Consider the following 17,661-nt stretch of genomic DNA (forward strand, 5'->3'; position numbering starts at 1 on the left):
GTAGGACATTTCATTTAGGCAGGAGCAAGTTACCTGCAGTTCTGTTTCTGTGGCATATTAAGTGGAATTCAGGAAATCATGCCATCAAATTTCCCCAGACAGTACATTATTGGTATGTTGGAAAGTATTTTCTGAACTGAAGCCTAGAAGAAAGATGATAAGAATTCTAGCTCCACCTGACACTATCCAGTTTTCCTAGGGTGAGAGTATGCTGACTTTGAAGGAAGTCACAATCAGAGTTTCAGTCTGGTAAAGTGGGCAGGTTTATGCCTATGGAGTTTTATGCATATGAGGTTCATAATCCATGACAGAGGCTGCTGAACATACTGTTCCCAAGTCAGTGGATGGGAATCTCCTGTGTTCTAGGTTACACCTAATCACAGTGCTCAAGGAGACACCTCTTTTCCACCAACTCTAAAATTAGGAGTCTGTGATTTTAGGAAGTGTGTGCTGAAGTTGTATGTGTAACAAATGTGGTTGTGTTTGTATAGTGGATAAATCATCACCCCACCTGCAACTCCCAGCTATTTTGCTCACAGTAGTATGTGAATTTACTTGTTTTAAATGCATTGGATTTGGTGTATGCATCATAGATTTAGCCTTTAATAGCTTGGCACAGTTTGATTTTGTTCCAGCTGGGTTACACAATTGGAAACTTTGATCTGATACCTTCTAACAGTTATAGATTCCTACGGAGTAAATGTGATATAATCTTGATATTACTGATTTCAGTTTACACAAAGCTTAACTCAAATATGATTACTTTATCAGAAAGCTTGATATTACTGTTGCTATTTCTGATTCCAATCACTTGAAGTTTTTCATCTCACAAAGACATTGAACAGGCTTGCTGTAGAATTGCAGAGCAATGAGATGTTGAAAAAAAAAAAAAGAAAAAAGCACTTAGTAAGGCTAGAAAACTGCATAAATCAGATGTGACAACAGGAAGTTTCCGAGCAGTGATACTTCAAAAGATGTGTACCCCTGTAGTTAGGGAATCACTTCTTGATACTTTTTTTTTTTAAAAAAAGCCACATTTTTCACATGGAGTTTGCTTTATGTGCTGTTTAAACTTAAGATATGATGCAGTTTCTGATAGCTTTAATTCAGGAAAGGAAAGTGATGGCTGGTTACGAAGCTTCCAGACTAAATTCTGCTTTTAGGGAATGCTTGTGAAAGCAAATTTCTCTTGCTTTCTGTGTGTGTTAGCCTGAGAGAGAGACAATTTCTGAAATTAAATTTCAGATTTTGATTCTACACTTTTTTAAGGAAAATTACATTATGATGTGAAAACAAGATGGGTTTCATCCCAGGATCTTTGGAAGTTTTCTGAAGTTCTCTAATTTCAGATTCTTCCAATTCCATGTATTTTTTCATATACTTTGTATGTTTTCATATACTTCACTTTCATATTTCATTTACAAATGAAATCAGAAGTTTAATTAAATCTCTGTTCAGATTATTCATTTGGTTTTAGGAAACTTGTTCTTAGTGATTAACCCCCTTTTCCTTTCTTAGCTTGAAGGATGCAAAATTGCATAGTTCTAGACCACTGCAGTGAAGCACCATTTTGTTAAGAACAGCGTTCTTGGTTATGTAAATTTCCAACTATATTTTTTTAAAGAGCCTAAAAAAGGGGTTTCAGAATTTATATCATATATGTTCTACTAATCAACAACTCAAAGTATATTACTGCTTTTCAGGATGTCAGCCTTTCCAAGTTGGTTCTCTTTAACATGGAGTGAATCTACATTTCTACCTGTGCTCTGACATCTTGTTTCATGTTCCCATGTGCTTGCAACATCCTTGCTTCAATAGAGGAGGTCAGGTTATTTTTCTTATAACCATAACACAGAAGGTCCTCTGCTGTCAGCTCTCACTGATGCCCACCAAGAGGGTTGGAGGTTTTAACTCATCATATGCTGCCTTTTTTGTGATGGCAGCAGGTCACTCTGCAGGGAAGGAGTGCTTACATAGTGAGTGAGCAGTAACTGCAGTGTTGTTACCTCTCCAGTATCCCAGGAAAAAGCACATTAGGGGACATACTACTCCAAGAAAAGAGAAAGAGCAGCAGTAGACTTTCCGTTCAGGAGGAGTCTGTAATAAAGTAGAACACAACAGGAGGAGCCAGGCATAGAAAGAACAGTGATCCACAGCGTGGTCTAAAACCCCATGTAAACTCATTTTAATTCAAACACATTGACATATGCCTTACAGTCTTCTTCATGAAGTGGAAGTCCCACTCAACAGGGATATTTACAGTCAAAGTCAAATTTAGAGTGTAGAGATCATACGCACACCATATGCCAGGCCTTCTATATTCTCTTGTGCACCTCTATACCTCTTTCCCATTCCCATTCATTGTCTCTTCTAATGACATGTTTGCTGTAGATATAAAGACTAGATAGTTATTAAATAATATTTGAAATTCAGTCATGTAATGCATATCCTGCAGTCTCATTTGGGCTTCCTTGCTGCAGAGAAGTACAGACTACTTTTACCAACAATATGAAATAAACAAGTTTGGTCATTGTTTTCCCAAAGCAGCTGCCATAAGCTAACAATGACTTTTAGATACTGTGCTGCTTCTGATAATTCTTCACAGCCTCTGCAACACTAAATCTTTGTTTATCTTCTATCATAAAATATGAGTCATGAAGATTCTCCAATTTTCATTCCCCTAGATGATCAACATTGACTTATCCTGTAAAATCTTCTGACTCAGCTAAACTGAAATGTTCAGTTACAATTCTTAAGTGAGAAAACTTCTATAGTGTAGAAGCTTTCATGCATCAAAGGATACGTGTTCTAAATTAGAGCCCATATTTTGTAAGACATTAGGAACAGCAGTGTTTCGCCCGGAACAGTCCTGAGGAATCAGATTTTTTATATCAAGTGGTAGGGTTCAAGTACTAATATTCTATGTAATATTACTATTTTATGTCTGCTATTAGGCCACTTTTTGCAAGTACTAACATTAGCACTGAAAAGGAATAGAAAAATGGTTGCTCTTTAAACTCCTAGAAGATCAACATGAACAAAAGCAAAATGCTTGTTTCAAGTGGACTCAGGAACAGAGAAATTTTTTAATTTTTTTTTCTTACCAGGTCCTGTGCAGCATCGATTAGATAGGTTGAAACTGTTGAGAAGTTGAAGCTAAAATCAAAAACACTGGTAACGCAAATGCTTCCAGTTTCATTAAATGAATGATGAGTTGAATTCCACCAACTCACTGATAGAAAGGGGTCTTCAGTTCACCTTGAAGTGTTGGTCTCCCTCAAATCCAGACTGTCACTGTGATTCTTGTTTTTGTTAGGAAATCCCACACAGCTGATAGTTTGAATGACCTTCTGTCATGCTATGTGTGGGAAATTAAATAAAAAGTTTGGAGACAAGGCAGCCCAACATGATTAATGTGTTTTTCTAGAACAGTGGTTTCCAGTTTGTCTCTGGTGGTTTCAGCAATTCCTGTCCTTCAAACCTTCCCAAAACAACATGCAGTGATTTGTTGTCTAACTCATTTGTTTGACCCTTGGCTGAAGTTGCAATGTTCCCCCATGTCTGTTTTTCTACTTTATTTTTTCTTTTTGAATTTCAGGCTTATCAATGAATCTTTGAGGGACCAGTTGCTAGTAACCATACAGAAGACTTTCACATACACCCGAACCCAGGCACAGCACCTCTTCATTGTCCTCATGGAGTGCATGAAGAAGAAGGAGCTGGTATGTTCACACTTTCCTTAGAGGCAAAGAGAAAGCTCAATGCATTGTTTTGATCAAGTCTTTCAGATGCCTGTTGAAGGGTTTCACAAATCTGATCACTGTGATCTGAACTCTAAAAGGATATTATATCATGCTGACTTTTGTTTGCTTTAATCTATGTTTTCTCATTTAAAGTGATTAATCCAACAGATCTGTTCCCTTTGTAAATTCCTTTACATTTCCTTTGACAGGACAAAATCCAGATAATAGGGTATGGATATTATTGCTTTTCAGTCATCCTCAGGCATATCATGATAAAAATTCTACCTCATTCAACTACAGAAAACCTCACAAGGAAGCATAGGTGTTTATCTGTCACTGGGATAATATTTTAATGACACTTTAGAGTTGCACAAGTATAACTACAGATATTATTTAATTATGGAGTTGTGTGACCAGAAAAGAAAACAGCTTGTCTCCAAGGCTCCTATTCTGCAATGGCAAGGGTATCCTTCTAGCATATACTTGTACTGTCTTGAGGAACACAAAATCTTTCAATAGTTTCTGGGAGCTCCATGCGCTGCTTTTGCAGAAGCATTTTTGAAGCCAAATCACATTATAAAGAACTTGGGATTCAATTCCAGGGATTTTTATTTCTTACAAACTGACTAAATAGACATGCTTCATTTTTGTAACTGAATCTTTCTTTTACGTCATGTTTTTGGTTCACATCATAGCTTCCTGGAATTCCAGCCTGATGACAGTCAGCAACACTTTCTTTGTGTAGGGTAACACTCAAGAGGAAAGATTAAATCAGTTGTTTTAGAGAGGAATCGTTTTCTGAAACTGTTTTGTGACTTCATCTTCTGCACTGCCTTTTAATTTTAGTTAAAAGTATGGCATAGAGTGATTAATACCACTGGAGGGCAACAGGGAAAAATAGTTAGGAAGTGTTAGAAAAAAAAGGCTGCCTTTCTAGAGAGAGCTTTGCAAAATTGAAGATATTTCTTTATATGGTTTAAGTTCTAACAGCACGGTATTCTGTTCAGTTTGTGCATCCATCAAAAAGTGGTCATCATTCCTCATGCATTACTAATTATTCACATGTACCGCAATCACCTGGTAGATACCTTGGACAATGGCAGAGTGGAGAGGATCTCAAGGACAAATTTTCAGTGAAGACATGACAGCAACATGCAGTTCCATTGCACCAATGCAATGCTGATGGAACTGTACATACAGCAGTCCCTGATGTCTTCTTCTTCCCACAATCAGAATTCAAACCATATAGCAGACTTTAAACAACCTTTAGCTATTCATAAGCAATCAGTGCAGCCCATAAGGTATAGACTAGTCATCCTTTCCCTAGGTGACCTACATCAAGATAAAGTTATTTTTAATTTCTTTTTCTTTTTTTTTTTTAATTCCAAAATCTTCTTTGTATTGAAGACTCTCAAAAAAATATGATTGTGCTACAGAAATACTTTTCCTATCCATGTATGATTGTCAAGATGTACAGTGACCTCCATGGCACTTGAGTTTGCTTTACATGTGTAGTACATATGTGACTCAGTCTACCTTAATGTTGAATTTTCTGTAACATTTCTTTTCAGTGATTAGCAGACAGAACCAACCTAGGGAAACAGCATAAATTCTTTTATGACCATTTCTGTTAATGAAATAAACAAATAAACAAATAAAATAATAATAATAAGTACATATGGGACCTACCTGTGAACCAGTGTTCTGCATAAAAACATAAAAAACATACTTGATGATAGAAGATGGAAGGAAGGAATGAGGAAGGGAGGGAGAGAGAGGGAGAGCAAAAGCTAGGGAGCAAGGGAGACAGGAAGGCAGGGAAGAGGAAAAGCATAAAGGCAGGATAATAAGAAGGTAGGAAGGAATGAGGAATAGAAAGTAAAGGCAGACATTGAATTATCAGGACTGGAAAAATTCAATTCTGGATTGTTCCAGCCATCTAAATCCAGAACTGGTTGTCATTCTTTGAACAAACTCTGCTCCTGCAGTTAACTGTGAGGTTTTTGTCTGCAGTATTCACATCAATTTTTATTTCAAGTAAGGTTGTGCATTTGTTACAAGTTTCTTAGGAGATGTGTAACCTCTGTCACCACTGACATTCTTTACCTGCACATCTTATGAAGAGCAATTAGCTGTGAGAAGGTTTGCCCCAAATTGGGTGTTCTGAGTTTGAATGTATACCACTAACCTAACCATATGTAAAGAGAATACATTAAAACAAGTATTTCCCTCTGGTACCTCAGTTGTACTCAGGGTGTTAATTTTAACAGTGGTACGCTAGAAAGATTTTATGTCTGAGGTGTGGTTGCTAGGTTAATGATATCCTTTAAGACTCATAACCTTGTCTATGAATGTAAGAGAAAGACAATACTCATAGTGATGAAGACAGCATTACCGGAGGAGATGAATGCCCTTAGAGATGTGAAGTATTCCCAGGAGTGAGTGGTGAATTCTTTGGTTCCACAAATCCAGACATTTCATATTTCCTCATCTGTCCCAGCTCTTGTCCTTCCTCAGCCTTGACCTTTTGATTTGGCTGTGCATAAGACAAAACATTGCTTGATGAACTGACTTCATCATTAGTCTGATCTCCCCTCTTCCTAAAGAAACAAATAGAAGGAAGATGCAAAAGAATGTCTTAGAGAGCTCAGCAACAGCCAAATTATCGTGGCTATTTTCCCTAAATTCATGGTCAGCATGCCTGACTGCCTGACTTTGTGGCTGGTGAATTCATAGGGAGCAAAGTAGACAGTGCAGGAGTCTTGTCATATTACAGCTAAACAATTAAGTACAAACAGGCTACAGGCAGGAAAATGTTCTTGTAGTAAAGTACATAAATACAGATGAATCACACGTGGAAAAAGAAAATAAAATACAAGTTCATCTCTGGAAAAGAACAAAAAGCTATCTGTGAAATAATCCTACTCTACCTACTTAGAATGTGTTAAAAAGACTGACAACCCTTGTGACATAGGTGTGGTGGCCAGGGAAAAAACATAATCATAACAAAAAATTACCCCCTTCACAGAATATCAGATTTTTCAAGCTCTGACATTTTGGACTTCAGTCTTAAAGAATGGTCTCTGAATTGTATACTCAGAGAGAATCATCATTATGATGTGGTGTTCCATTTATTTGATAAAGTGTAAGTTCATTTGTTGAATAAAATCTGGGTACACAGGCTAGATGATAAGGTGAGGCCATAGCTGATGAGAGATCTAAGTCTGTTAGGTTTGCAAGACAGCAAATTCCACTTCTTAATTTAATGAGTAGTTTTTATTGAATCATAAACTTAGTGGTGTTGATACTGCAAGCATCAGAGTTTATATTCAGAAATGTATTTGGACCAAGGTGCTTAATGAGGTCTATGTATAAAAATCTATTTTAAATGAAGTAGACGATACAGATCTGTATATATAACTGTAGATTACAAGGTTAAGAGAGTGTGTTGTACATAATTGATAGATTATCTACTGCCATATTTACAGAGAATTCTTTGAAAAAAATTATGCCAAGAAGTTCCTAAAATAGGAGCATGAAGGCTCACTAAAGCTAAGTTGGCAGAAGGTAATATTGTAAAGTCTACTCCACATTTTTTTTCAAAAAGAACCATGAATATTTTTTCTACATGTTCCTATCTCTGGCATGCAGCTCATGAGAAGCTATAACAGCTCATTTGATGATGCCTTGCCTGCCATTAAAAAAAAAAAAGAAAAAAAACAATTTTTTTTTGCTTAGGACATTTGCATTCCTATCACTTAGTCCAAAACTACAATAAGAGAGAGAAATAAATAAATAAATAAATAGATAAATAAGTAAATATATAAATAAATAGGTTAAGTAGAATTAGACCATCTTCCAGAGTGTTTTTTGACTTTTCATTCTGTTGTGGTTATCTTGCTGGTCACAGAATGCAAAGAGCAGATGAGGGCACTGCCTGAGGACTCAGGGACATTTCCCACTGGAGCCCCAGAGCCAAGTGGCATCAAGGAAGGGAATCCCTCAAGGTAGTCTAGGGGAGTTCACTTCAGATAGTCCCTGAAAATACATTGTGTTGGGTTATAGTTCAGAAGTCTGTTTCCAGCTCTGAAAAGGAGTACTTATTTCTGTCTCAGTAAATAAATTAGTCATATTATTTTCCCTTAAAGACAGTAATTCCGGGGTTTGAGTTTTCTGACAAATACAGCCTGCTCCATTCCTTTAGTAGTATTTAATCATTTTGCAGCTTAGACTGGCATGTTGCTGGAGTGCTTTGTTCACAAATCACAATGTGAATTTCTCAGAAGCCAGAATGTGCTTTCCAACAATCTGCATGGGTCCATCTGTGGAGTTTCATCGGGCAGGCACTGGGAAAGGCAACTTTGGCAAGCCAGAAAGGTCCATGTCCCTGGAAACCACACTTGTTGCAGTGAGATACATTTGTCATAAAATTAATGCTTCCAAAATAGTGCTTTCAGAGTGAATAGACATAATCTTACATCCATTTAATAGAAAAGGCATTTGACGTGAATCAGGATAGGTCCAATATTAATACTTTAGTAATTAAAAAAAGGCACATTAACACCAGCAGTAAAGACTGTGTACTGCCTGATGGTTAAGTTTGTTTTCTTATTAATACCATGACCAATTTGTTTTCTGTAATATCTGAAGATTCAGTTACTACATTAAGCAAATTAATAGTGTAGTTGCACACCACTGCATTACAAGAAGGGTTTGCAGAATGAAGAGCGCATGGATGGTGGGCATACATTTGTGTGCAGCCATGAATTCCTGAAACTCATTTCCACATAGAGGCAACAGACACAATTTAATTAGTTTCTTGCTAAAAGTGAATCAATAAAATCCCATCTCTATCTCATTTCAGCAAGTAATGGATATTTTTTCACTTGCCTCTCTGTTTCTCTGTTATTCCTGTACTTCAGTGTACGGTCACTGTGACAAATGTAATGGCTGCTTGCAGATAGTGTAAACCTTGCTTCTGCTTTGTGTTGCCGAGTGTATATGTACGATAATAGGTCATTCCAGATGAATTCATGACTAGCTTACCACTCTGGTGCTGTCAGATTAAATAAAGCAGGTGTCATGCTGAAGTATCTGGGTACATGGAGCTGAGATCAGGACAACCTGCATTGTAAAAGTGCTTGGTATTTACTGTGGTTTTCTTTCGAAGAGATAGATCGAAATTGTCCAGAAATGCACAATGCATGAGTAGGCTGTGTCGCAAGGCTAACATTCACACTCTAATATTTTCTTACTAATGCAGGTTTTTGACTCAGCAGATTGGTTACTTACCCAAAGTACTGGGAAGCTGTGGAGTGATTTAGCAGTTTCTTTTTTATTTGGACTATGAATAAGACCTATTCATCTTCGGTGCTTTCAGTTTTGTCTGACTGAAAAGGCTGGAGCAAACCTGTCCATGTTTCTGGAAGAGTTTATACAGGGAAGAGCTAGACTTGATCATATACTGACTGCAAAAACAGTGTTTTTCAGCTTGATGTGCAGGCATGAATTTGCATGCTAATTAAACAGCACCTAAAACTGTTTATTAGCATACACATAGATATGTTCTGAATTCAATATCAGCTAAATCAGATGGACTTATAAGAATTTACCATCATATTGTCACTTCATTTCTTTGCCCCTTTCCAAAGGTTAAAAAGTTTATTCAGATCCATTTTTTAGAAGAAATTTGTCTTCAAAAACAAGTAAGTTATTTCAGCTAAGGCTTTTTTAATGCTGATGGAATATTTTTTACAGAGGAGGCAGAAGAGGGCTTGGTGACTTCTCAAGCAGTAAAATTCAGCTGTAGTTCCTGCAGGAGTATAGTTGATGTGACAGCATGTAATTTGGCAGTAGAGATCTGGACTAGGAAAGCATCATGTAACTACCAGCCTGCTGGTTGCTGAAACAACTCTTGTCTCTCCCACAGAAACACTCTGTGAGTTTACCCATGTAAAGTGTACTGATTCTAATTCATCCTCTATGTCTAAATGGAGATGCTGGTCCTCTTCAGCAGTGACTGTAGCAACTCTCCTCATTTTCATGAAGGTTAAAACTCCCATTCAGTCAGTGCAAATCAATATGATTAGTGTAGTACGTAGGCCCTACCTCTGTAAGTAAATGTTAAGATGATGATTACAGGGTAGTTTTAAATTCTGCAAAACTCATTTGACTTCTTTTTGCTAAAGGGATAAAACCATTATTTTTTTCGGCTGCCAAGAGGTCAGATGAAGTTAGCTGAGTTTTGCCATTGACTCCACAGAGAACAAAATCTAATCCTAGGACTGGGTTCTTTATTTCAGTAACTCAGAGAACAAGTTCCACAAACAAAGTAGCTATATATACACTAATTTACAAAAAAAAAAAAAAAAAAGTAGACAAAGGCAGCTGTTGTATTATACTGAAACCTTGAAAAGCTTTTGATCCTACCAGCTGCTTTTCAGCTGCTATCAGATGAGGTAGGGCTTCTGCTAAGAGAGAGCACAAGGATGTCAGATCTACCATTGAAGGAAAAGTGCAAAATTTAGTCAGTTATTTGGTCCTTCCTGAACCTCTTCTGGGCCATCTTCTGCACAAGTCTGCAAAGAACAATATTCCTTCTGTTGCTTACATTCAGTAAGTAGATATTTTCTGTTTATTTGCTGCATACTGCCTGCACAATTATCACAGATTGAGTCACCTAGAAGATACTAATGCAATTTACTACACATCTCTTCCCTTCCTACGTATTCTATGATTAAAAGTGCAGCTACAGAGTTATATTTAGAAAGTTTTTTTTCCCTCTAAAAATATAAGCTTGTGAAAATATCCATTACCTCATTTACACTATTAACAAGTAATTCTGGGAAATGCACACTGAATCATTATACAGCTCTGTCAGTTGTCCCAGTAATGAAAGTGAACACAAAACAGTACTGTCTGACACAGCAACTTCCACAGTAGATAATATAGAGCAATTTTTGCAATATGTGAATTGGAAGGGTTCAATGCAGTTTATAAACTTCACAATACTGTTCAGAAACCTTTCTTACTCCCTGTCTCTATTGTGTCTGGGGAACTGTAATTTCTTTTGCCTTTCTTAGAAAATATAATTACTCTTTCTGTGGCTTCAGATCAGGCATGCAGACCCATTCATTATTGCTATAATATCTCAGTTATAGACAAGGAGCTCATTGTATGTGATGCAGGTTCAGTGTAGATACAGCAGTAACTATAAATTTACTGTTCTATAGGACTACCTTACACTAAGTGAGCTGTCTTTTCCAAGTATTACCTACTTAGTTCTACCAGCAAACCAGCTAGACAACAAATAATTTGTGGCTATTTTTGCTGCTTGATTTCTGTGTGTTACCATGACATTGTTGTCAACCTAATACAGAATAGACAAAGGCCTGCATCATCTATATCAAAGCAACCTGGGCATCATGTACTGTTGGACTATTTGAAAATATGCTGCAAAGCAAAACTAGAAATTTAAGTGTAAGATGGAGCAAGAGTCCCCAACTTTAATACTCTTGCCACCCAACCAACTCACAATACTTCATTCTAAGGTCAGCATTTTCAGTTCGGGTTAGAAAACATATTTGTGCATGTAAGTCCTACAGACAACATTTTTTAGGGCAATGACTTGCAAGGCATAATTTTTCAGTATACACAGCAGTAGGAATGACCAAACTGAATTCTTGTTCTCTTAAAATAACAGGATATTAGGTCCATCCATCTCTGTGATGAGTTTTTTACATCACTTGTGGCTTTTTTATTAGACTTTGCCTTGAAAAACAATTCAGTTTTACATTGTTTAGTATCTGTGGGCAAAAGATGGGTTACAGGTTAAATTATCTCACTAAAATCCCAGAATGACATTAGCTTGCTTGGCTGTTTTTTACAGAAATTGTTCTATGCAAGACTGCTAGTTCAGCAGGAGAGCAGAGACATTGCAGATGCAAGGTTAGGTGCCAAAAGGAACCTATTTATTAAAGAGTAAAACTGTTTAAGACTGTGATTTGCTGCAAGTTCTTAGTTTCCCAGAATGAGCTAATAGGACCCACATCAAGACCAGAGATAACTGAAACTAAATATAAAACAAAGCTCAAATTGTACACACACACGTCTTACTCAGAAGGTCAGATGCACACATAGATAGAAGTTGACTCTAACCCCTCCAGTCAATGGCATGGGTGCCTGCTCATCTTCCAGAATAAGAGTGCTTTCTGGGAGAAATAGACATTTGATGGGGTTGCATGTCAGCTAACATCTGATTTTAAAAGTATTTTATTCAGGCTTCTCCTCAGTATGTTCTGGAACTCATGCATGATTCTTGTATCATCACCACTGATGTTTGTGGATAATAGCTGCTTTGGGACCACTGGGGTTAATGAATTCCTGTATACTAAACTTCAATGAGTCTTAATTCCTATTGCTTGAGATTCAGGTGTCAGACCCTTCTGGATGATAAAGCTTCATTATTTTATTCACTGTACTACTCGTGTCCCTTTCTACCTAATTAAGTCACTTCATGTTTTCAGAAGAAAATGTATAAAGGTAGTATCTTGTCAATACCTCCAAGAACCCTCTCTACAGTAGAAAAGATGGAGGAAGTGAACAACATCATATTTATTCCAGATTTCTTTCCTGAATCAAGGTGATTGATTAAACCAGTGTTTGAATGAAAATGCCTATCTCATCACCCAAAACCATTTCTCTCTTTGTGGCTGTTCTTAATCAGTTCAAACACTGCAGGTATACATGGAAACACATCTGTGTTTATCATCACAGGCTGTTGATATGCACAGCCCAATGATTTAAATTCTATTCCCCTCCTTATGTGCTTTGTGACTTGCAATTTATATTTACTCATGTTCTTCAACTTTAAAAGCAGGGACTGATACGTCACTGCCTGAATACAGTTATAAATGGCCTAATGTAACAACATCATCAAACATGTTGTATATGGGAAAAGGATTGTTTTTACTGCAGAAACCTATTTTTCGTTATTTATTCCACTGGAAAAGATGCATATTCCATTCCAAAATGTTGACAGTGCTGTAAGGCTTTAAAAGTATGTGCACATTATAAAATATAAAGTTTTTTATATGGGACAGAGCTGTGAGATTTTCATAACCTTTTCTCTTCAGTCATTAAGGGGTTGACACAGCTGTCTCAGACTGAAACAAAAGAGAAACATTTACAGTAATTTCTGCCAAATGATTTTCTGTGCATCTAGGTGGCTCCTCAATTGCAGAATTGCTACCTTTCCTATAAACACTGATTTTTTTGTTTATTCCCTGCTTTTTACCAACCAATGAGTCTATGGCAAATTATTTGATGAAAAAAAAAAAAAACGTGAAATGTAGGAGTGCTGCCACAACACAGAAGGAGATGTAAAATTTTAAAACTTTACAACCAACATTCAAACTTTTCCTCTCATATCTGCTCCCTCTTACTTCTTCACTTGGACTTCTTTCTTACTCCTCAGAATAGCAGACCACTTAATTTAGCTTTTCCCTAAACATAATTCTCTCTAATCTTTCTATTCCTGAATTTGCTCTTATTTGGCCATCCCCTTTCTTCTTCAGTATTATCCATTGACTCACCTGCTCACTTTGATCTTTGTTGTGGCTTTACATCAAGCAGCATTTCCCTGAGTTAAACAGGTTTATTAATTGCAAGTAAAGAGGAAATTCTTTCCTCTCTTATCTGAACCATTTTGAGGCTTTGCATAACTGATCTCCTTTAATGTTTTGTTTTATCAAGCTCTCATTTTTTCTTTTCAGGGTATTTTTCCTCTGAAATATTCAGGTAGGCCTAGCTAAATTATAAATGTCAGCATGTACTCTGGAAGGAATTGCCTATTCTGCTGAACTAATCTGTGCTCTCAAACAGGAGTTTCAAGTTGTATTTGCAACTGCCTCTGCTTTTTTGTAGGAAAGGGACATTTTTTTTTTTAATGTAACTGAGATGGATACAATTTTTGTGTTTGTCAGAGGTGATATTTAAAGACATCAAAATTTTTCTGGAGATAGCAGAAAAAAAAATCACTTCAAATGAATTTTAAATCACCATATATTTTCCCCTAATATCATAGTGAAATGGTGGTGAGAAACAACTCCATCTCTAAAAGCATGATTTGCAACATTCTTAAGATGCTGTGAATATAGTATGTAAAGAGAGCACTCCTGACTGCTTTCTCTTCTCTCATCACTGCTACCCTGTTTTTTCCCTCTGTCTTCAGCTATTCCTTGTCTAGTCAGCAGGCACTGTCAATCTAAGGTGTAGAGAATGTTTTTTTTTTTTCCCTCATCTCTCATCTTCTTCATGACAGAGGGTAAAACGCCTTTCTGTGCAGGTGTGTGCTGCATTCTCCCTGATGATTTGGTAGTGTTTCCTCTCTCTCCAAACAAACACAAGCTAAAAATCTGAATATATTTCACCTCACTCTTCATACTCTGAAGTGGTTGAGGTTAACCCTACTGTAAGAAAACAAATGGTCACATGTAATAGAATATTTTAGAAATACTAAGTATAGCCTGGTGCTGAATAGCTATTCAAATTCAATCCTGGGTCCTTATACTGTCCTTGAACAGAAGCAGCTCTTCCATCTCAGTAGATTTTTCACAATAAACCATAGAAGAAAAGTGGTGTGGTGGAAAGGAAGGACTTACCTTTTGGTTAGAAAAGGCATTAAAAGAGGAACTGAATATGCTGGTAGTTGGGAATAATTTTTATGTCTTGTGATTAATTTCATCAAACAGTTTTAAACTATTTCAGAACAGTTTTTTACATTAATTCCCATCCTATGACATGGCAAATCTGCAGTTAATGATGAATGTGGCTGCTGAATCTACCTATTTCTCTTGCTTCTCATCCTAGGGGTAAAATCAACTTTGTCCTTTTCTGAGTACAAAACTGTTACAGGGTAGCAGCTCATATTGATGAAGGTTTATCATTTATATATCCAGCTAGGCCTGAATACAGAAAACTGTGACACAGCTATGCTGATTTAGATAGGAGGACTCTATGAAGCAAAACAAACAAATTTTTGTGTCAAGTAATTTCATATAGGTCTATATGATTTGCTCATCAGGGCACTAAAACTACTTCTCCCTGTCTACTTCACAAATCCTGTCCTCTCCACACACAGCAGATAGGTCTGCTTTACCCAGATTAGTAAGGGAGGGAAATATGAACAGTTATTGAGGAACCAGGCAGGTGAACTTGTTGTAAGAATTCAGAAATTTTACAATTAGAACCTGTTACAACCTATTACAACCTATTCCTTGTCCTCCTAAGTATCTCTTGCCGCTTCAGGGGCTGTCTCACCTATGACTTCATTTGCTTTCTGTTTGACCATATCTTCCTTCAGCACCTATTTGACATATCCTCTTCTTAGTTGGTCCTTTGATTCGGCAGCTTCCATTAAGGAGACCACATGTACACATCTGCTTACAGACAGCTGTGATTTGTATTTCTAAGGTAATCCTGCATTTACATGCATACAGAACTGGGAAATCCTAAATGGCAGTGTAATATCTGTGTCTCTCAGTGTGTGAATAATTTCTGAAAGTCTGTTTTGTATTCACTGCTCTCAGGTAAGTCAGTATTACCTGACTTTGCCTATAGAATTGCAATGCAATATCAGTGTGAAGGCAGGAAAACAACAGAATGCATCATATTGGGCTAAACTGACCCTGCTGAGACAGAAACTATGTAGAGGAAAGGGAAAGAAAAAATAATCTGTCAAACAAGAATGGAGCTGGTTCTAAACAGAAAGCAGAGCTGTTTTTAAATGAGTGCTTTTGATAGAGTCTAAGGTCAGATAATCTCTTCTCCCTGCTTTCTGCTCCCCCCGGCCTTGTCTTCTATCCTGCTGCTTTTTCATCCTCCATCTCTTTGGTTTTTCACTAGCTTTCTATCTACCCTGCCTGAAAATTAGGTTTCTACCCTGCTGGACTGTAATTATTGCTGGTAAGTATCCCAGTGTGCTGCAATCATTGGGCTTGCAGAGGAAGGTCTGTTTTGGCTCAGTGAATTCCTAGCACATTTTCCTAGGAAGAATTAGGACACAGCCAGGTTTCTTCCTGGAAGTTAATCCTGTCCACATTAAGATACTTTAGTAAAATCTGCAATAAGGTAGAGGGAAGACCTTTCCAGTTTTGGGATGGGGAGTGTGGGGAGCTTGGGGCTGTCTTTTCCTGCTTTTAAGGGCAAACTACACGCATTTTGCGCAAGCAGGTTTTGTGGAGGCAAATGAGAGGTAGTCTTGTGACTCAGGAGTTTGACTGGGGTCCCAGCCACCTCCTTCTGAGAGGAGCCCAGCAGAGCTAGTGGTCCTTGTCCACCTGTCCCCGGAATTGGAAGTAGATGCTATCTGCTGTACTTTGCAAGTAGATCGCAATGGGCATATCAAAAGAAATCCATACATTAGAGTTACATTTAGCAAGTCTGGATGCCTATCAGTCAACAGTGGTTTTGCAGCTTGTTGGTGCAACCTTTATTGGTGACTCCAAGGCATTTTTGTTTGTCTGATTCAGGTGTGTTTTCATCTGAAGATTTAACTCTTCCTTCATTGTGGTGCAATACAGTTTTGTATTTGTAAAGGATGTTAACATCAGCTTCTATTATATTTGTAAAGAAGAGAAGAAAAATATATGAAAAAAAAAGCTTGCTGTTGGAATTCACAGTTGTTCACTGAGATGCCTCAGGCAATTACCTGAAAAAGTAATTTCAAGGCAATAAATAGTGTGAACACTGAGGAAAAAAAGGAGAAAATCGAAAAAAGACCAACCCCAAAATACCTAAGGTAGTGGCAGAGGAGCAGAAAAAAAATGTTCTTTTAAAATAATTGAGTTTTACATCAACAATTGAAACTACCAGCTACATGGAAGTAATAATGTGGCCCAAATCCCTGGGAGAAAAAAGAATACTTGATTTTTAGATCTTTTCCTTCTTTGAACATAAATTGTTTTTTGGCTCAAAAGAAATAGCTGAGTAGGATAAATGATAGTTTTTCTCTCTAATACAATTTCATTGTGCTCAGAAAAATAGAAAACCATTTTATACTGTTTGAATCAGATCAGCATAAAGATAATTTATCAGTTTAAACTTATTTTCCCTTTCTCACAGCAGTGCAAAAGAATGGCTAGTGGTGGTCTGACTAATACTGCAACTCTTACCCCTTGTTTTCTTTTGATAGAGTAAGCAAGTCTTAAACATGCATCACTTTTTAACCCCAACTTCTTGGGGTTTATTTTTTTATAATTAAATGTACTGGTTTTCATACACACACCTTACTAGGTTGGTTTTCCTTTTATTTTTTTTCACTAAAGTTATACAAAGACAACAACAGGCTTAAATGCGATTACTATGGGTCTTTTTAAATGTGAATGGTTGTTAGACACTCTCTCTTCCTTTAAAGAAGAAAAGCTTTATTTTTTCTTAGTAAGGAGTTATAAAGTGGGTATCTAAGTCTTCAGTGTTATTTTTGCATCTCAGTGGCAGACATTCATCCAGCAAGAGGTAGCTGGGAATAGAGTTTACTGACCCAGATATTTTCCTTAGCACAGCAGTTTTATATGCATTAGTTCAGTAGCATCTGTAGCCCATTCTAACAGGGATCTGGTCAATGTCATATTTTAACACCACCACTGTGGTTTGTCTCAGTTCTCTGCTGTGATTTACCCACCAGAATACCTATAAATGGCAACTAGCAAGATGTCAGATACACTAACGACTCTTGAAACCAGATGAGTATATTGCAAACATAAATATCTTACCTGTTAAGAGCAGGAAAAGAAATTACCAGAAGATCAGGTCTCCAGCAAGACAGGCAGATGGGTTTTTCGAGACCTAGACATATTGAACATTTCTAAGTGTGAAGTCTGCATAAATACTTCAGGATGTGTCCCTGTTTCCTCATGCT

General features: G+C 37.0%; 1 protein-coding gene across 6 annotated transcripts in view; it reads left to right on the top strand.

Annotated features, from left to right (window-relative positions):
• TRPM3 (transient receptor potential cation channel subfamily M member 3) overlaps positions 1 to 17,661 on the top strand; it is a 288,168-nt gene that overhangs the window by 192,671 nt on the left and 77,836 nt on the right. For all 6 annotated transcript variants that reach the window (XR_004409582.2, XR_004409581.2, XM_033010188.2 and 3 more), the window contains exon 8: positions 3,599 to 3,722. Coding sequence is in view for 4 of the 6 variants with exons in the window: in XM_033010188.2 (XP_032866079.1) it covers positions 3,599 to 3,722 (124 nt within the window). In the remaining 2 variants the exon portion in view is untranslated. The remainder of the gene's footprint in view (positions 1 to 3,598; positions 3,723 to 17,661) is intronic.

The sequence above is a fragment of the Tyto alba genome, unplaced genomic scaffold (assembly GCF_018691265.1).
Source record: "Tyto alba isolate M040663 unplaced genomic scaffold, T.alba_DEE_v4.0 Super-Scaffold_13, whole genome shotgun sequence".
Lineage (NCBI taxonomy): Eukaryota > Metazoa > Chordata > Aves > Strigiformes > Tytonidae > Tyto > Tyto alba.